This window comes from Myxine glutinosa, chromosome 1, assembly GCF_964187855.1.
Source record: "Myxine glutinosa chromosome 1, kmMyxGlut1.1, whole genome shotgun sequence".
NCBI lineage: Eukaryota > Metazoa > Chordata > Myxini > Myxiniformes > Myxinidae > Myxine > Myxine glutinosa.
Genome location: NC_136261.1, coordinates 315,996,561 through 316,019,204, shown reverse-complemented (window position 1 = coordinate 316,019,204; position 22,644 = coordinate 315,996,561). Strand labels below are relative to the sequence as shown.

General features: G+C 40.8%; 1 protein-coding gene across 1 annotated transcript in view; it reads left to right on the top strand.

Annotated features, from left to right (window-relative positions):
• LCT (lactase) overlaps positions 1-22,644 on the top strand; it is a gene marked incomplete in the record, with an annotated part of 262,995 nt that overhangs the window by 189,506 nt on the left and 50,845 nt on the right. The window contains 3 exon segments of the mRNA XM_068096286.2: positions 5,133-5,445; positions 9,417-9,890; positions 11,911-12,038. Coding sequence (XP_067952387.2) covers positions 5,133-5,445; positions 9,417-9,890; positions 11,911-12,038 — 915 coding nt within the window.

Below are 22,644 nucleotides of genomic sequence, written 5' to 3'. Positions count from 1 at the left end.
TTCCAACAGTGCTTTTCATAGACCTTAGTTGAGCTAGAGTGCCAATCATCGGCAATCATCACATCCAGTTTGCTGAGCTTCCTGCACAAGTCGGGACGAGGGGAATTCTTCACACAAGATAACTTCCTTGCCTTCACGTGTGGTGGGGCACGTGTAATGTTGGGAAGTAAATCTGGAGTTGCAGCCCCGCTTCAGCAGACGTGCCTGAATATTATTCTTTAGCACTGCCTCAACCATAGACTGGAGCTGACCGTAGGATATGCCATCAAATAAGTGAATGGTAACAGCCATTTTAAATTATTTCTGGACAGTCTCTTCTCACTTTGCAACCAGTCACCAAAAAATCATCGCGGATTAGCAGAAAAAGCACAAGAGGAAGTCCGACTCCAAAAGATTGGAAGGGTGCTTGATGTTCGCTGGGTTGCTTGTAGCTTTCGTACCGATAAGCAGTTTGGAACTGCAGCACTTTGCTACAAGCAACCCCAACTACAAGTTGCTACAAGCAACTTTACAACAAGCAACAAGCAACTACAGTTAAACTGTAGTTTGAAAACAGGTAGCTTACGTTCTTGCCTTCTTGCTGAGAAGGATTTTGGGGCCAAAAGCTCTGAAATATTTATATCTATATATACACAAAGAATTAAGTTAAGCACCCCCCCCGTTTTTTTACAACCTCGCACATTACAAGTTTGTTGTCGTCAAAACAGTGTAATATACCCATGATATTGCTATATTTTCTGGAGAAGTGATATTATGGTCACATAAAAACATAACAATCATGCCGTTTTCAATATTTTATTCTGAATAATTTAAGGTGAAATTTTTTGGGAATTTTAGGCATATTTGCACCTCAATTTAAGTATGGAGCTATAGGTCCATCACGGACAGTGTGGATGACGTTTATGTTTTCTAACGTACAGTCATTGTTCTGAGAAGACCTCTAGCGATCTTTGCGTCAATAACGTGTGTAGGACCCACGTGATCGGATCACTGACTCAACCAATCACTTTTTTTCACTTTGATCACTCAATTTCATCAATGGATAATTGCTAATGTCATACCAATCATTATTTGATCTCACATACCTTAGAATATATGCCAATGTATACATATACACAAAGAATATATATTAGGGGGTGCTTACCTTAATTCGTTGTGTAGGGGTGCTTAACTTAATTCTTTGTGTATATATAAAACACAGTGTGTGTGTGTGTGTGTGTGTGTGTGTGTGTGTGTGTGTGTGTGTGTGTGTGTGTGTGTGTGTGTGTGTGTGTGTGTAATGTTACCGATAGACTCCTAAACGGAGAGGCTTACGTGCTTGATATTTGACATAGACATGGCCATTGAGCCTGGGACGAACATGGCCGAACTCAAAATTTTTGACGATCCATATTTTTTATTCATATTTACCTCAGCGCATTTCAGCGCATGGAATCAACGGAATCAGCGCAGGTGGGCGCTGATTCGCTCAGAGCGATCACGTGATGACGCTATGACGCTATGAACGCTATGAACGATATGACGCTATGAAAAAAAAAATCGCTATGACGCTATGAAACGCTATGAACGATATGACCGCTATGACGCTATGACGCTATGAAACGCTATGAACGCTATGACGCTATGAACGCTATGACGCTATGAAAAAAAAAATCGCTATGACGCTATGAAACGCTATGAACGATATGACCGCTATGACGCTATGAAACGCTATGAACGATATGACGCTATGAACGCTATGACGCTATGATAAAAAAAATCGCTATGACGCTATGAAAAGCTATGACGCTATGAACGATATGACGCTATGAACGCTATGACGCTATGACGCTATGAAAAAAAAATCGCTATGACGCTATGAAACGCTATGACGCTATGAAAAAAACAAATCGCTATGACGCTATGAAAAAAACAAATCGCTATGACGCTATGAAAAAAACAAATCGCTATGACGCTATGAAACGCTATGACGCTATGAACGATGACGCTATGAACGCTATGACGCTTTGAACGCTATGACGCTATGAAAAAAAAAATCGCTCGCTTTGCCAAGGGGCTCGCTCCCCCCCCCCCCCCCCCCACCCGTTCCCCTCCTCTCCCCCTCCCCTCCCCCGCCCGGCAATGCCGGGTACTTCTGCTAGTACATAATAAAAATATGTTCCCTTATATTTCTCTCCAGGTAAACTATCTAGGCAGCTTTTGCAAGGAGAGATATAGCTTTCATGGCTGTTAAAAGGTTACTAATATTAACAAAACGGTTCTTTGCAATGGACTTGCTGGTTAACCTTGTTAATCCCTATTAGGATAATATCATTTGAATATAAAATGTGCAATTGACCATAATTCAAGGTTACCGTTTTATCTTCAAGAATGCTTCATGCCATAAGGCTCAATGGGAGCAACAACTGTGTCATTTTATTGCCCCTATTTTTTTCGAGGCCCAATATTTGTGGTAAGTAAAGTATTATTGCTTTATGGAGCAAAGTGATCGTAAACTGAAGTCCAAGGAAATCATTAATCCAAACGAGAGTTCTCCAACACGTTGGGTGAGTTGTGGTCTCTGTCTCTCTTTGCGTTGTTTGTACAAACAGTTTGAAGTGGGACAGAATTATACCTGGGTTATTGATATTAAAATGGAACACTTTCAGTATTTTCAACATGTATTTGTTCGCCAAATTGATCGAATTTGACACACGCACAGTCACACAAAGTCACACACACATGCAGTCACACACACGCAGTCACACGCACGCAGTCACACACACGCAGTCACACGCACGCAGTCACACGCACGCAGTCACACGCACGCAGTCACACAGACGGTCACACAGCAGTCACATAAAGTTACACACAGTCACTCACACGTAACACACACGCAGTCATACACACAGTCACACTCAATCACACAGCAGTCACATAAAGTCAAACAAAGTCACACACAGTCACTCACATGTCACACACACACACACAATCACAGACACACACACACACACACACAGTCACACACAAAGTCACATACAGTCATACACACAAAATCACACACACAGTCACCCCCAAGAACACGCACACACAGTCACACACAAGCACACACAATCACACACACACACACACAAAGACACACAAGCACACACACAATCACCCACACACAATCACACACCCACACACACACCCACACACACACACACACACACACACACACACACACACACACAATCACACACACAATCACACACACAATCACACACACAATCACACACACACACAAGCACACACACACACAATCACACACACACACAAGCACACACACACAATCACACACACAATCACACACACAATCACACACACACACACAAGCACACACACACACACACACACACACAAAGACACACAAGCACACACACGCAATCACACACACAAAAGCACACACACACAAGCACACACACACACAATCACACACACATAAAGACACACAAGCACACACACAATCACACAGACACACACTAAGACACACAAGCACAAACACACAATCACACACACACACACACGCACACACACAATCACACACACACAATCACACACACACAAAGACACACAAGCACACACACACACACACACACACACAAAGACACACAAGCACACACACACACACCCAATCACACACACACACACCCAATCACATACACACACACACAAGCACACACACACACACACAAGCACACACACAAAATCACACTCAAGTGTACACACGCGCACAATCACACACACACAAAGACACACAAGCACACACACACACAATCACACACATTCACACTCAAGTGTACACTCACACAAACACATCCAGTAACACACAGTCACACACACTCACAATCACATACACACAGTCACACACACACACAATTACATACACACCGTCACACACAAGCACACACACAGTCACACACAGTCACACGCACAGTCATACGCACAGTCACACACAGTCACACGCACACACTCACATACACGCAGTCACACACAAGCACACGCACAGTCACACACACACACACAAACACACACACACAGTCACCCACAAGCACACACACAGTCTCACACACACAATCACACACACACACAAGTCACACAAACACATACACACAGTCACCCACACACCATTGCATTCTATCTTCTACACATACATACTCGGTTCTCGTGCCATGTATGTAGAGAAGTACACACAGATGTATACGTTATATTATTGGTGCGACCATAGTGTAGAAACACAAAGCTATATCATGATATGTATAACTAGAACGGGCACTCGGTAGAGCGCATACCTTCGCCGCAGCTACTGTTCTGTACTTGGCATGGGAGTGTAGGGAACAGAACAGTGAACAGTTTGGTGCTGATTTCATGCAAATCGGATAAGAATTGACCGAGTTATGACAAAAAACGCACATTTTGCAAGGTCGTGACCCCCCTGACCTTTGACCCCCAACCGCTAACAAGGGTAATGTCTTCACTGGGTCATGTCGTATATCACAAGATCGGGCATTGAATTCTGAACATTTTGGCATTAGTTGCATGCCAATTGGATAAAAATTGACCGCGCTATGGTAAAAATACGATTTTGACCTTTTCGTGACCTTGACCTTGACCTTTGACCCGATTGCTCCCAAAATCTAATCAAATGTGTCCCGTATAATAACCAATCATCCCACCAAATTTCATGCAATTCGGTTGAATACTTTTTGAGTTATGCGAATAACATACACACACACACACACACAGACATACAAATAAATACACAGCGATCAAAACATAACCTTCCGCTTTTGCGAAGGTAATTATAATAGTGGCAAAGCGTGCTATCACCAGGACACTACTTTAGCAACCTTGCACAACAACGTGTCGAACAGCACAGGTGACAAGGACATGGAAACAAAGTCCAAATGACTATCATTATTATAACATCCATATCATGAAAAACATGTCATTTTCCCATGCCCAATACTAACCGAAGGAGTAATTTTAGAATAATACACAAGTAGCGCAAACTTTTTAATAAAAAGGGATATAAATCAAATTTACTTGTCAGATGTCGAGACGCAGCGTGTGCCAAATGCACCAGACAGACGTTGCTGTCACCTTGATCCTCAGTAAATAAATACGCCCAATCGATGGCAGGTGAAGGAAGGAGACAAGCTGCTGCCTTCGAATCCTCGCAGCCATCGGGACACACCACGGACAAGCTCACCCAGGGACGACCAATGTCTGTGCGGTGTCCATCGCGTGCCGTTCACATCCGCCTGTTGCTGTCCCTCTTGACGTTTGGTCTGCTCGGTGTCAGAGGAAGCAATGTCTGGGACAAACTGAAGAACGAGGTGCAGGACGAGCGTGATTCAATCCACTCGAACAGCTTTCCTGAGGATTTCGGTTGGAGCTTGGCGACCTCTGCTTATCAAATCGAAGGTACGGTACAATACCTACACGCTGTACCTATACTTCTTCATAGACAGATCAGAACGTTTGATGGACAAGATACTCGCAGGAGTCCAAGAAAAGCTTAAAAAACAGTATTTACGAGTAGACATAAAGAAAGCAACATTAGTTATGTATTTTCATACTAATTGTACATACTGTAGTTATGCATTTGAAACGGCTGGCAGGATGGCCTAGACTAGAGGTGCAGGATGGCCTAGACTATAGGTGCAGTACGGCCTAGACTAGAGGTGCAGGGTGGCATAGAGTAGAGGTGCAGGATGGCCTAGACTAGAGGTGCAGGATGGCCTCGACTAGAGGTGCAGGATGGCCTAGACTATAGGTGCAGTACGGCCTAGACTAGAGGTGCATGGTGGCATAGAGTAGAGGTGCAGGATGGCCTAGACTAGAGGTGCAGGATGGCCTCGACTAGAAGTGCAGGATGGCCTAGACTATAGGTGCAGGATGGCCTAGACTAGAGGTGCAGGGTGGCATAGAGTAGAGGTGCAGGGTGGCATCGAGTAGAGGTGCAGGATGGCCTAGACTAGAGGTGCAGGATGGCCTAGACTAGAGGTGCAGGATGGCCTAGACGACGTGCAGGATGGCCGAGACTAGAGGTGCAGTATGGCCTAGACTAGAGGTGCAGGATGGTCTAGACTAGAGGTGCAGCATGGCCTAGACTAGAGGTGCAGGATGACCTAGACTAGAGGTGCAGGATGTCCTAGACTAGAGGTACAGGGTGGCCTAGACTAGAGGTGCAGGATGGCCTAGACGAGGTGCAGGATGGCCTAGACTAGAGGTGCAGGATGGCCTCGACTAGAGGTGCAGGATGGCCTAGACTATAGGTGCAGGATGGCCTAGACTAGAGGTGCAGGATGGCCTAGACTAGATGTGCAGGATGGCCTATACTAGAGGTGCAGGATGGCCGAGACTATATGTGCAGTACAGCCTAGACTAGAGGTGCAGCATGGCCTAGACTAGAGGTGCAGCATGACCTAGACTAGAGGTGCAGGATGGCCTAGACTAGACGTGCAGGATGGCCTAGACTAGAGGTGCAGCATGGCCTAGACTAGAGGTGCAGGATGGCCTAGACTAGACGTGCAGGATGGCCTAGACTAGAGATGCAGGATGGCCTCGACTAGAGGTGCAGGATGGCCTAGACTAGAGGTGCAGGATGGCCTAGACTAGAGGTGCAGGATGGCCTAGACTAGAGGTGCAGTAGGGCCTCCACTAGAGGTGCAGAATGGTCTAGACTAGAGGTGCAGCATGGCCTAGACTAGAGGTGCAGGATGGCCTAGACTAGAGGTGCAGGATGGCCTAGACTAGAGGTGCAGTATGGCCTAGACTAGAGGTGCAGGATGGCCTAGACTAGAGGTGCAGTATGGCCTAGACTAGAGGTGCAGGATGGCCTAGACTAGAGGTGCAGTATGGCCTAGACTAGAGGTGCAGTATGGACTAGACGTGCAGGATGGCCTAGACTAGAGGTGCAGGATGGCCTAGACTAGAGGTACACACACTAGCTTGGGTTCGAAACCCGACCCAGCTATAAACGGTCATTCTGGTGTTTCACTTTTTCCAATCTTTTTTCAAACTTTTTATTTTTTCAAAACTTTTTGCAAACTTTTTCTCAAACTTTTTTTCGACACATTGAAAATAAACGAAATAAAATAATTGACTTGTGGAGATCTTTTATACAGAGATCACGTTTCCAATATTGGCAATTCTTCAGAGTCGAGGCTTGTGGAAGAGCTCGGACACAGAACGAAGTAGGATTTAATGAAATAAAAGGAACGGTACAAAGAGAGGGTGGATGGGATGCACCAACAGCAGGGTTGAGGGACAAAATATAGGGGAACTTGGAGAAATAACAAATAAGGGATGGGGGTCAGAATGAGAGCAAGTGGAGGACACAGGGGTGAACAAGACGGATACCGTCACAAACTCTTAATCACAGAAGTTGATGGAAAAAATGGAAACCCAGAAAGAGGTGGGCTTGGGGGTTAATGAGGGTGGAAAAGATCATGGTTGTGGATCAAAAAAAACATCCATCAAAAGAAGTTCCTCAAAAAATTTGTTCCTCAAAGTTTTGAAAAAGAGTGCATTTTTTTTTTTTTTTTAATCGCTTCATAGTGGCTGAGCCTTTGTAGCTATATGAAAGCTAATATTAAATTAACTCTGATTAGTGTGTGTGTAATCATACGAAAATACGCCATTTGTGTCTGTCTGTCCGATGAATTTTTGACGCCAATACATTCTGTCCTTACTTATCCAATCTCAACCAAACTTGACAGGATGACCAAGGGTTACACAGTGATGGTTGTAGCGCATTCTTTTTTCCCCCTCCCCAAGGGGGTTTTCTCCCCCAGAGCGAGTTTGCCTGCCATTGCCGTCAATGGGATTGCACGTTGAGGTGTATATAAATGTTAAATTAGCTTTATCGTGACGTATTTCCAATAACAAATTCGCTTCGAAAATCGAATAACAAATTGACCCTTCCTGCCACTTCGAATAACAAAACTAACGATAATAGCATAATATTAATGTTATTACAAAACAATATTAATACCAATAATATCCCACCTCCCCAAGGGGTTTTTCAGGCGAGTCAATGCATCTAAATAGGTTATCAATAAATATCCACCACGAGGTAACCCGGGTTGCCCCGTGATTTTTAATCATTTTACATAATTAATTAATCTATTTTAGGGGGAGTGTAACCCGGGTTCGCGTGATAGGAAAATCCTTTGTGTCACATTATTAATTATGTGAAATGATTAAAAATCACGGGGCAACCCGGGTTACCACGTGGTGGATCAAAATGGCGTTTTCGTGGGAGCAATGGCCTCTACCAGAAGTAAATGAACATTAATGAATACTATCAACCACAAACACGAATGATGAGCTTTTTAAACAGCCGCTGATGCTGTTTATAACACTAAATGAAGAAATTTGGAGGAATCCCGACATCCGTGAGGTAAGTTTTACTTACAGAACTCAGCGAAGATCTACTCTAGATACCCAAAAGGTGTTCGGTTAATAACATTACCGTTCCTGGCGCTAACGTCGCGTTTTTCGTAGTGAACTTTTGAAACTCGCTCCTTCTGTTTAACACGAAATTGAAAGGGAGGAGCCCGGGTGTGCTCATTTACCAAGCAGCGAGCTTGTGCTTGCAAAGCCAGCCGTTCCTTAACGGTTTTGAATGGAGTGCTTGCTAGAATGCTTAAACCACTTGGCGATCTCTCCACAAGAAACTTGGTAAATGAACACACACACAATGGTCTTGAGACCAGACCATAGATCGGCTGTAATCTATGTACCCCAAAGAAGAATGACCCTCCCTGCCGCTCCCGTAATCAGCGGGTGTACTAGTAATATTAAATATAATTTTTTCTTCGTGGGTGTACATCGGGGAGTGTTTAGGCACCCACAAAACAAAAAACAGCAAAAAAATTGATTTCTTCAAAATACCAACAGGATTCGAACATCACCGGGAAACACCGTATACGCCTGCTAGTATTCACATATTTTTAAATTCCTCTGTAATCATGAGAGGTTGGAGAATAAACTTTCATATTAGAGACTTCTTTACCTATAAAGCGCGTTGGGCCACGATCGTGGCCCTACCAAATATGGTCATTATAAGGGCGTGTTCTAGCCGCTATTTGTATGTAAATGAGTTTAAACTGACATCAACACAAAGAACGAATCATGACCTTTCTTACAATGTATAAATGTACCCGTGCTAACATATGAAAGCTTGCTTCTAATTGGTGGAGAAAGGGGTCAAGGTGCACGTCCAAGGCTGTTCAAATGCTTGATTTTTTTACCTTTTTTGCTTATAAAAAAGGCAGACCTTAGTGCTGGCCTCATAAGCACAAGAAATCTTTTCAAAATCCACCACTTTATGGGTTAAATATCTCAAATGTTCCATATTCACCAGTTTGTGTGTTTGCGTGTGGCAGGTGCTTGGAATGAAAGTGGAAAAGGCGAGTCCATTTGGGATCATTACGTGCACAGCCATAGGATCTTTGGAGGAGGCAGTGGCGATGTTGCGTGTGACTCGTACCACCAAATCGATGCTGACATCGCTGCGCTACAACGACTCAATGCTACCCATTACCGATTTTCACTGTCCTGGCCTCGCATTTTTCCAGAGGGCGTTGGAAATTCCACCAACTACAACAAAGCTGGTGTCGACTACTACAACAAGCTTATCAACAACCTGATAGCGTTGAATATTACACCCATGGTCACACTGTACCACTGGGACCTTCCACAAGCACTGCAGGAGAGTATGGGTGGCTGGCTCAACGAAAGCATCATTGAAGTATTTGCTAACTATGCAGATTTCTGCTTCAACACCTTCGGTGACCGTGTTCAGCTGTGGTTTACTTTCAATGAGCCATATAACACCGCGTGGCTCGGCTATGGCCTGGGTAGGTTTCTCTTTTCAAAAATACAGCTGTAATCATATGATAACTCTGCTAGTAAGAGGAAAATATTGGAACGAGATACAGCAGATGCTTAATCAGACACACACACACACACACACACACACACACACACAAGGTCATTCCTCAGAAGGGCACCAACTAAAATGTGCACGCACAACAACTCACTCGCAGACACACTGTGGCATATAAAATATGGGGGGGGGGGGGGGGGGGGATCATAGCTAGAATGTGGGGAGAATAGTATGGACCATGTGATCAAGTACCGAGACGATCCCGACTTCTTTTCTGGAAGTCCTAGCTGTGTCCATGTGAGTGATTTTTCATTCTGTCTGTTTGTCTGTTTATCTGTTTGTCTGTTTATCTGTCTGTTTGTTTATCTGTCTGTATGTCAGTCGCCTACAGGTCACAATTTCAACCGATCTTCACAAAACTTCACCAAATGGCAGAGTTGGTCATAAGCAAGAGTTGGTCAAATGGTAGAGTTGGTCATAAGCAAGAAGCCTATTGTTTTTTGGGTCAAAAGGTCAATAGGTCAACATAGGCCAAAGGTCACCAACTTTGTCAAATTTCTAAAATCCTTAATCTTCAACCGTTTGACTTGAAATTTTAAGAGGATTTGCATATCTGGTCACTGAATTCAACCCCCAACTATTTTTGAGGTCAACATAGCCCAACAGGTCAACATAGGCCAAAAGGTCAACATAGGCCAGATTTCTAAAATCCTCAATTTTCATCCGATTAACTTGAAATTTTAAGAAGATTTGCATGTCTGGTCAATTAATTCAATCACCAAGTATTTTTGAGCTCATCATAGGCCAACAACTTATTTTAGGGATTTCGCAAGTATCGTGCTGTGCACGATATGTTTCTTGTTTATTTATTTATGATACAAGATGTTTTTTTACCTCTCCCATCCCCCACGCCCCTTCCCACGCCTCCTCCCCCCAAGCCCTCTCCCTCCCACAGATCTCCCGATGTCCCTGCTCTCAAATGTTGTACTTGTGTGCTTCCCTCTCTCTCCTCATCTTGTCTCCCACTCCCCTTATTATATGTTTTATGTGTCAGTTTGTTTTTTTGTCATCAATGTTAGCTCTTACACGCTTTCAGTTTAGGCCACACAAACATACACACACACAAAAAAAAAAAGTAGGGTAGTATTACTCATTTATTAGATATCTGTAAAGGTAAGTCATATGGTTAAAGGTACACAGAGGAGGCAGTGAGTGTGCACCTCAAAGCAGAATAGGGGAAGGTTGTATTGTGTAAAACCACCTGTAAACAGGCGAATGGTGGAGGACTTGTGGCATTTAACACCGAAGGCACACAAAAAACGTTTAGTGCTGTAAATGCACGTCATCAAATGCTGTCTGGCCATTGGACTTTAGGCCATGGTGGCGAAATGGTCTATGGAGCCCTGGATGGCCAAAAAAGCCTGAGATGGGTCTGCAGTGCATGAGGGCGTCCTGGAGGTGAAAAGAGCAGTGACTGCGCATGTGCACGGCATTTGAAGTCGGACATAAGGAGGTCAGCACCTACCTCATAGCCCCGACAGGAAGCACAGCTTTGGAGAGACATGGCTGTATCTCCCCCATAATCCCTCATCTCCTGACATTGCTTCTGCCATCCTACACGACACGGGCCTTCAGAAGCCATCAGTGTGGTAGAGCAAGAGACCAACCTATGCTTGTCATAAGTCCTCACCTGTTCTGCCCCCCTTCATCGAGAGGGTGCGGTATTTTGGTGCCACTAGCAGGGTATTTATTGAGTTATTATTGTACACAAGGTCAGTTTTTCATGTCTTACCTTTCCTATTTGTTTGTCTTCATGCACCAGATCCATCCAAGTAATGTTGTCTCATTATCCCCATGTCAAAACTATTTTGATTGAACATTTTCATTTTAAGAAACGTCTTCCTCCCTTTTGCCTCCCACACATTTCATTGAAAATAAATTGTTCAAAAATGGGGTCGAAACATCAAATAATTATTGTGATTGTTTCACAGGCGTCGCAGCCCCGGGTGAGTTTGAAGTTTTGGAAAATCCTTACAAAGTTGCCCACATCATCATCCGTTCACATGCTGAAGCCTGGCACATTTACAATGACAAATATCGAAATATTCAGGCAGGAAAGGTAAGGATGGTATATATTGAGAAGTAAGGTATTATTATTGGAAATGAAGCTTGAGATGTCTTTGCAACAGTCATCATCTTTTGAATCATTTTTATGACACCTCCTCATGATCCAAACTCAGTTTGCAAACGCTATACACAAAAATGGTTGTGTCGAAAATATAACGTCACAAGCAATTTAAAAAATATATTCCCAAATACTCTTGATGTCGTATATTTACCTTCACCACCGAAGATGGATGGAGGTTATGTTTTCGGTGGATTCTGATGATATTTGCTGGATAGGTTGGGTTTGTGACGCGGAACAATTTATCACTTGCAAAATCGAAGATTTTTCAAGAATATTGGTCGGTTGACTTTGTTATTCTGTCTGTCTGTTTGTCAATCAGCTACATGTCACAATTCTAAACCGATCGTCATGAAACTTTACCAAGTTGAAGGGTAGTCACAACTGAGAAGCTTATTGATTTTGAGGTCAAAGGTCATATTGAGGTCAAATTTCTAAAAACCGTTATTTTTGATTTGATGAACATGAAAGTTGAACAGGATTTGCAAATTTGAGTCACTGAATTGGCAAACCATCCATGTTTGTGGTCAAAAGGTCAAAGGTCAACTCAAGGTCAAACCTCTAAAATCATCAATTTTCAATCTGAAAATCAATCAATTTTCATCCTATTGACTTGTAAATTAAACAGCAATTGCATAGTGCCTCACTGAATTGGGAAACCAACTATATTTGAGGTCAAAATGGCAAAGGTCAACTCAAGGTCAAACTTCTAAAATCATCAATTTTCATCTGAAAATCGATCAATTTTCATCCTATTGACTTGTAAGTTAAACAGCAATTGCATAGTGCCTCAATGAATAGGGAAACCAACTATTTTCGAGGTCAAAAGGTCAATTCAAGGTTAAACTACTAAAATTAATTTTTGTCGACAAAATCTTAATTTTCCATTCGATTGACTTCAAATTTGAAAAGCAATTGCATATTGCATCACTGAATTGGGAAAGCAACTCTTTTTGAGATCAAAAGGTCAACACAAGGAACTAGTACCGTATGTGTATCCTTGTGAATTAGTACTGTATGTGTATCATTGTGAATTAGTACTATATGTTCAACGCTTTAGCCAACATTACCACTTTACATTAAAAAGGTGCAAAAACAGATCAGAACAGACCAATCAGCCTGCTCCCAATTATCAGCAAAGTCATGGAATCCATCATTGCTTCGGATATCAAATCCTTCCTCTTCTCCAATGGCTTGATCACTGATCATCAATTTTGTTTCAGACCAGGTCACTCTACTCTGGACATACTGCTTCTGCTGTCTCAACAATGGATGGAGGTCCTCAATGCCAAACAGGAAATCAGAGCTGTCTCCCTTGACATATCACGTGCCTTTGATACGGTCTGGCACCCCGCTCTGCTCACGAAACTCTCCTCCTATGGTATCCATGGAAATCTACATGCATGGCTTGCGGTAGTAAATTCCTCTCTGGTCGTAGTCAACGTGTGGCCCTGAATAGATTTCTCTCATCTCCCCTTCCAGTTCAGGCTGGAGTTCCACAAGGCAGTATTCTGGACCCTGTGCTTTTTCTGGTCTTCATCAATGATCTCTCCGACTCTCTGGAAAATCCTCTCTATCTCTCCACTCTCTGCCGCTCCATACCTCATCCCTCAGATCGGCAGTCTGCAGCCTCCTCACTCTCTGCAGACCTCGACAAAATCACAGACTGGTCAAATAAGTGGAACATGTCTTTCAATCCTGAAAAATCTCACACTTTTACTATGTCTCTCCGAAAAGACCGACTGGACAACTCTCCCATCCACTTTCTGAACAATCCTCTCCAAGAAGTTCTGTCACTCAAGCTTTTGGGTCTCAATATCTGCCATGATCTTTCCTGGGACAACCACATTTCCAAGCTGGCCTCCAAAGCTAGTCGCCGACTGGGCATCCTCCGTCGTGTGAAGTCCTTCTTTGGCACACCTGAGCTCCTCACCACATACAAGGCTTTCATCCGCAGCTCAATGGAATACTGTTCCCCCCCTCTGGGCCGGTGCTCCTGCCTCACACCTATCTCGGCTTCACGCTGTTGAAACCAAAGCTTTCAAAATCATTGGAATCTCCGGCGATGAAGCTATCCCCGAGGGCCTTTCACTCACTCACCGCAGGCAGGTTGGTGGTCTTTGTCTTCTACCGACTCCTCTCGGGCCTAGCTCCCCCAGCTCGATCTGTGCTCTGTCCCCCAAATATTCCTACAGGTCGCACAAGATCTGCCAGAAACCCTCTTATGGTGAAACTGCCCAAATCAAGACTCTCTGCTCACCTTCACTCCTTCATTCCTCTTTTCTCCCGCCTCTGGAACAAACTCCCTCACTCTCTTCAATCCCACTCCTCCCTCCAGGTCTTTAAAACAGCTGTTCACCACCATCTCTTATCTTCCCCCATCCAAAACCTTGATCTTTTCTACCCCCGTTAATTCACCCCAGGTCCACTTTTTTGAAATACCAACTTCTTTCCTGGAAGTCCTAGCAGTGTCCATGTGTTTTATACCTCTCCCACAACCCCCCCCCCCCCCTTCCCATGCCCCCCCAAGCCCTCTCCCTCCAAAAGATCTCCCGATGTCCCTGTTCTCCACTGTTATATTTGTGTGCTTCCCTCTCTCTCCCCCCATCTTGTCTCCCGCTCCCTTTATCATAATATGTTTTATGTGTCAGTTTGTGTTTATGTGATTTAATGTTAGCTCTTACACGAGCCTCGATCTTGTATGCAAAAAATAGAAAGTGTAACCTTGTGAACTAGTTATATATATGTATCCATGTGAACTAGTACTGTATGTGTATCATTGTGAACTAGTCCTGTATGTGTATCATTGTGAACTAGTTATACATGTGTAGCCTTGTGAGCTGGTGCTCTATGTGTATCATTGTGAACTAGTTATATATGTGTATCATTGTGAACTAGTCACATTTGTGTATCCTTGTGAACTAGTTATATATGTGTATCCTTGTGAACTAGTGTTATGGATTCATCACTTCCGTTGTTGTGGTTCTCATCCACTGTAAACATTTTTGGTTGCATGTACTATTATTTATTGTTATCGTTCAAGTGAAATAGAGATTACTGTTTTCAAAAGGTAAAAAAAAGTTCGTGTTTTAAAAGAAACCGGAAACCGGATCAGGAACCGGACAAAGAGGAGGAAGAAAAAGAGGACGAAGAGACGGAGCTTTCCGGAGACGGAGCGAGTAAGGTCGGAGAAGGAGCCGAGCTACTTGGAGGTCTGGAGCAAACGCTGGCGAACGGGGGTCACTAGCGAACTTTGTGGTTTCCTGGGAAAGGGATTCCTGCGACAGAGTTGTTATCGCTGTGACAGATAAACCTGCGTGACAGGTTTTGCGGTTGACTCCGAAGAGAATCATTAGAGTGCCGTTACGTCTCGACAACGGACCGTTGGCCATTTTGCCTCGCGCTGGATTTTTGCATCGCTCCAGGTTTTTCACCTCGCTTCAACCATTTCACCGCATCCAGACGTAACCTGGTGTGTGTGTGTAATGTGGATTTTGAGTGTGAATTTGCGGTTCGCCGATTGGGAGCCGTTGAACGTCCATACCCGAAGGTGTGAGTTCCCAGCCGCCTCTTGAGGACACCTTTGCCTATCTTTGGCAGTGTGACTGTCAACCGAGCGGGATTCTGGTCTCGATACAACATCGTTCAGACAATCACTGGAGTGGATCGACTTTGGCTTGAAGCCGGAACCAACTTTGGCTTGACGCCGGGACAGAGACATTGGGAATGTTATTTTCGCTCACTTGGGGCACAGTGAGTTATATTGTACGAAACTGATGGTACCATCATAGGAATTATATATTGGTTGTACAATTGATTAATATTGTTGTTCTATGGTTATTCTTGTGTGACTTTAATACAATACTTGTTTGTTGGTAACAATTGGTGTGGTTTCACCATTGATCTTTGACATACAGAATAACACATCTTTCTGCCGTGACTCCTCTCGGGGCTCAGCGGTACACCGTGACCAGGGTTTGGGGAGGAGCACATAACAGAAATTGGGCGCCTCGTCCGGGATAGAATTCCCTAACATTCCCAAAATTCCCAAATTTGGAATTTCCTAACATTCCCAAATTTTTTCAAAAATTGGAATTTTTTTGTGTGTGAAGGTTAACAGGTGCTAACTAATAGTCACCATGGTGTTTGACCCAGAAAAGTTTGCGGCGTCCCCTAATGAGGCACAGTTCCAGGCGTCAAAAAGATCGGAACTCATGATATTGGCCAAATATTTTAACTTAGAGGTCCGAGTTATTATGAAGAAAGCTGAGATTCAGACATTGGTGGTGGAGTCTCTAGTGGGACAAGGAACATGGGAAGAGTTAGCCTTGGATTGGTTACCCGAGGAGAAAGGAAATGTGGAGCTCCGGAAAATGGAGATGCAACTGCAGAGCCAGGAAAGGTTAAAAGAGTTGGAATGGAAAGCCGAAGAAAGAGGAGCAAAGGAAAGAGCAGAACAGGAACGAGAACTCGAGGAAAGAAGAGCAGAGGAAAGAGCAGAGGAAAGGAGAGCCGAAAGGGAGTTAAAGGAATGGGACATGGAGTATCAGAAGGAACTTAAACTCAAGGAGCTGGAATTACTGGGAGAACGGAGAGAAGTAGTATCCATGCTGGCTCGTTCGCCAACTAGTCAGAACACTTGGGATGTCGGTAGGCATGTGAGGCTGGTTCCACCCTTCAATGAAAAGAAGGTAGCCAAGTTCTTTTTACATTTTGAAAAAGTGCCTCAAATGTTAAAATGGCCTGTGGGGTCCTGGACTATGTTAGTGCAAAGTGTTCTGGTGGGTAAAGCTCAAGATATATTTTCGGCTTTACCGATTGACAAATGTACAGATTATGAGGAAGTGAAGAAAGCCATTCTCAAAGCCTATGAATTGGTCCCTGAAGCTTACCGGCAAAAACTCAGGAATGCCAGGAAGAGGGAGAGTGAGACCCATGTGGAGTTTGCCAGAATGAAGGAAACCATGTTTGATAGGTGGTGTGACTCGAAGGAGATTGGGAAAGACTTCAACCTGTAACAACAATTGATCTTGGTGGAGGAATTCAAACAGTTTGTCCACGTGGACATTAAAGTACATCTGGATGAGAAGAAAGTACCAGAGTTGTATGAGGCAGCAACAGTGGCACATGACTAATTGACTATGCCTTGACGCACAGGATTGGGTTCCACAAACCTAACTTCCCGTCTAGAGTTAGCCAGGGGAGTTATGGTAAATCAGGTGCGGAGAACAAATATTCATGGAGGCGGCCTAGAGAGGACTATGGGGACAAATCTGAGACCGCGACTTTTAGGGGTCAGAAGACTACAGTTCCAAGACAGACTTATCTTCCGGGGGGCCCGAGGCAGACCACGAGTTTTTCCTCCTGGCCTACTTGCGCTTTTTGCAAGAAACCTGGGCATTTGATGTCCCAATGTTACGCCCTGAAAAGTAAAAATCAGGAGCGGAGTCAAACTAGTGCAACTCCGAATGCATTGGCTAATGCGATAAATCGTCCTTGGAGGACAGTGCCTTGTGAAGGTTCCCATGTCAAAGTTACGGCATCGCAGAACGACCTTGTTCAAGAGGGTTACAAACCTTTTATTTCAGAGGGGTTTGTGTCACTGGATGGGGACTTGACTAACCAGAGACCTGTTAGGGTATTGAGGGACATTGTGAACTAGTTGTATATGTGGATCATTGCGAACTAGTTGTATATGTGGATCCTTGTGAAGTAGTTATATATGTGTGTCATTGTGAACTAGTTATATATGTGTATCATTGTGAACTAGTTATATATGTGTATCATTGTGAACTACTTATATATGTGTATCCTTGTGAACTAGTTATATGTGTATCCTTGTGAACTAGTTATACATGTGTATCATTGTGAACTACTTATATATGTGTATAATTGTGAACTAATTATATATGTGTATCATTGTGAACTAGTTATATATGTGTATCATTGTGAACTAGTTATATATGTGTATCATTGTGAACTACTTATAGATGTGTATCCTTGTGAACTAGTTATATATGTGTGTCATTGTGAACTAGTTATATATGTGTATCATTGTGAACTAGTTATATATGTGTATCATTGTGAACTAGTTATATATGTGTATCATTGTGAACTAGTTATATATGTGTATCCTTGTGAACTAGTTATATATGTGTATCCTTTTGAACTACTTATATATGTGTATCATTGTGAACTAGTTCTATATGTGTAGCATTGTGAACTAGTTATGTATGTGTATCCTTGTGAACTACTTATATATGTGTATCCTTGTGAACTAGTTATATATGTGTATCCTTGTGAACTACTTATATATGTGTATCCTTGTGAACTACTTATATATGTGTATCCTTGTGAACTACTTATATATGTGTATCCTTGTGAACTACTTATATATGTGTATCCTTGTGAACTACTTATATATGTGTATTCTTGTGAACTAGTTATATATGTGTATCCTTGTGAACTAGTTATATATGTGTATCCTTGTGAACTAGTTATATATGTGTATCCTTGTGAACTAGTTATATATGTGTATCCTTGTGAACTACTTAAATCTGTGTATCATTGTGAACTAGTTATATATGTGTATCCTTGTGACCTACTTATATATGTGTATCCTTGTGAACTACTTATAAAAGTGTATCCTTGTGAACTAGTTATATATGTGTATCCTTGTGAACTAGTTATATATGTGTATCATTGTGAACTAGTTATATATGTGTATCCTTGTGAACTAGTTATATATGTGTATCCTTGTGAACTACTTAAATCTGTGTATCATTGTGAACTAGTTATATATGTGTATCCTTGTGAACTAGTTATATATGTGTATCCCTGTGAACTACTTAAATCTGTGTATCATTGTGAACTAGTTATATATGTGTATCCTTGTGAACTACTTATATATGTGTATTCTTGTGAACTACTTATATATGTGTATCCTTGTGAACTAGTTATATATGTGTATCATTGTGAACTAGTTATATATGTGTATCCTTGTGAACTAGTTATATATGTGTATCCTTGTGAACTACTTAAATCTGTGTATCATTGTGAACTAGTTATATATGTGTATCCTTGTGACCTACTTATATATGTGTATCCTTGTGAACTACTTATAAAAGTGTATCCTTGTGAACTAGTTATATATGTGTATCCTTGTGAACTAGTTATATATGTGTATCATTGTGAACTAGTTATATATGTGTATCCTTGTGAACTAGTTATATATGTGTATCCTTGTGAACTACTTAAATCTGTGTATCATTGTGAACTAGTTATATATGTGTATCCTTGTGACCTACTTATATATGTGTATCCTTGTGAACTACTTATATATGTGTATCCTTGTGACCTACTTATATATGTGTATCCTTGTGACCTACTTATAAATGTGTATCATTGTGAACTACTTATATATGTGTATCATTGTCAACTACTTATATATGTGTATCCTTGTGACCTACTTATATATGTGTATCCTTGTGACCTACTTATAAATGTGTATCATTGTGAACTACTTATATATGTGTATCCTTGTGAACTACTTATATATGTGTATCCTTGTGACCTACTTAAATCTGTGTATCATTGTGAACTAGTTATATATGTGTATCATTGTGAACTAGTTATATATGTGTATCCTTGTGAACTACATATATATGTGTATCCTTGTGAACTACTTATATATGTGTATCCTTGTGACCTACTTAAATCTGTGTATCATTGTGAACTAGTTATATATGTGTATCCTTGTGAACTACTTATAAATGTGTATCCTTGTGAACTACTTATATATGTGTATCCTTGTGACCTACTTATATATGTGTATCCTTGTGAACTAGTTATATATGTGTATCCTTGTGAACTACTTAAATCTGTGTATCATTGTGAACTAGTTATATATGTCTATCCTTGTGACCTACTTATATATGTGTATCATTGTGAACTAGTTATATATGTGTATCCTTGTGAACTACTTATATATGTGTATCCTTGTGAACTAGTTGTATATGTGTATCCTTGTGAACTAGTTATATATGTGTATCATTGTGAACTAGTTATATATGTGTATCCTTGTGACCTACTTAAATGTGTATCATTGTGAACTAGTTATATATGTGTATCCTTGTGAACTACTTATATATGTGTATCATTGTGAACTAGTTATATATGTGTATCATTGTGAACTAGTTATATATGTGTATCATTGTGAACTAGTTGTATATGTGTATCCTTGTGAACTACTTAAATGTGTATCATTGTGAACTAGTTATATATGTGTATCATTGTGAACTACTTATATATGTGTATCCTTGTGAACTAGTTATATATGTGTATCCTTGTGAACTACTTAAATATGTGTATCATTGTGAACTAGTTATATATGTGTATCCTTGTGACCTACTTATATATGTGTATCATTGTGAACTAGTTATATATGTGTATCCTTGTGAACTAGTTGTATATGTGTATCCTTGTGAACTACTTAAATGTGTATCATTGTGAACTAGTTATATATGTGTATCATTGTGAACTAGTTATATATGTGTATCATTGTGAACTAGTTATATATGTGTATCCTTGTGAACTAGTTTTATATGTGTATCCTTGTGAACTACTTATATATGTGTATCATTGTGAACTAGTTATATATGTGGATCCTTGTGAACTACTTATATATGTGTGTCCTTGTGAACTAGTTATATATGTGTATCCTTGTGAACTAGTTTTATATGTGTATCCTTGTGAGCTACTTATATATGTGTATCATTGTGAACTAGTTATATATGTGTATCCTTGTGACCTACTTATATATGTGTATCCTTGTGAACTAGTTATATATCTGTATCCTTGTGAACTACTTATATATGTGTATCCTTGTGAACTAGTTGTATATGTGTATCCTTGTGAACTAGTTATATATGTGTATCATTGTGAACTAGTTATATATGTGTATCCTTGTGACCTACTTAAATGTGTATCATTGTGAACTAGTTATATATTTGTATCCTTGTGAACTACTTATATATGTGTATCATTGTGAACTAGTTATATATGTGTATCATTGTGAACTAGTTATATATGTGTATCATTGTGAACGAGTTGTATATGTGTATCCTTGTGAACTACTTAAATGTGTATCATTGTGAACTAGTTATATATGTGTATCATTGTGAACTACTTATATATGTGTTTCCTTGTGAACTAGTTATATATGTGTATCCTTGTGAACTACTTAAATCTGTGTATCATTGTGAACTAGTTATATATGTGTATCCTTGTGAACTACTTATATATGTGTATCATTGTGAACTAGTTATATATGTGTATCCTTGTGAACTAGTTGTATATGTGTATCCTTGTGAACTACTTAAATGTGTATCATTGTGAACTAGTTATATATGTGTATCATTGTGAACTAGTTATATATGTGTATCATTGTGAACTAGTTATATATGTGTATCCTTGTGAACTAGTTTTATATGTGTATCCTTGTGAACTACTTATATATGTGTATCATTGTGAACTAGTTATATATGTGGATCCTTGTGAACTACTTATATATGTGTGTCCTTGTGAACTAGTTATATATGTGTATCCTTGTGAACTAGTTTTATATGTGTATCCTTGTGAACTACTTATATATGTGTATCATTGTGAACTAGTTATATATGTGTATCCTTGTGACCTACTTATATATGTGTATCCTTGTGAACTAGTTATATATGTGTATCCTTGTGAACTACTTAAATCTGTGTATCATTGTGAACTAGTTATATATGTGTATCCTTGTGACCTACTTATATATGTGTATCATTGTGAACTAGTTATATATGTGTATCCTTGTGAACTACTTATATATGTGTATCCTTGTGAACTAGTTGTATATGTGTATCCTTGTGAACTACTTATATATGTGTATCCTTGTGAACTAGTTGTATATGTGTATCCATGTGAACTACTTAAATGTGTATCATTGTGAACTAGTTATATATGTGTATCAGTGTGAACTAGTTATATATGTGTATCATTGTGAACTAGTTATATATGTGTATCATTGTGAACTAGTTATATATGTGTATCCTTGTGAACTAGTTATATATGTGTATCCTTGTGAACTACTTAAATCTGTGTATCATTGTGAACTAGTTATATATGTGTATCCTTGTGACCTACTTATATATGTGTATCCTTGTGAACTACTTATATATGTGTATCCTTGTGACCTACTTATATATGTGTATCCTTGTGACCTACTTATAAATGTGTATCATTGTGAACTACTTATATATGTGTATCATTGTGAACTACTTATATATGTGTATCCTTGTGACCTACTTATATATGTGTATCCTTGTGACCTACTTATATATGTGTATCCTTGTGACCTACTTATAAATGTGTATCATTGTGAACTACTTATATATGTGTATCCTTGTGAACTACTTATATATGTGTATCCTTGTGACCTACTTAAATCTGTGTATCATTGTGAACTAGTTATATATGTGTATCATTGTGAACTAGTTATATA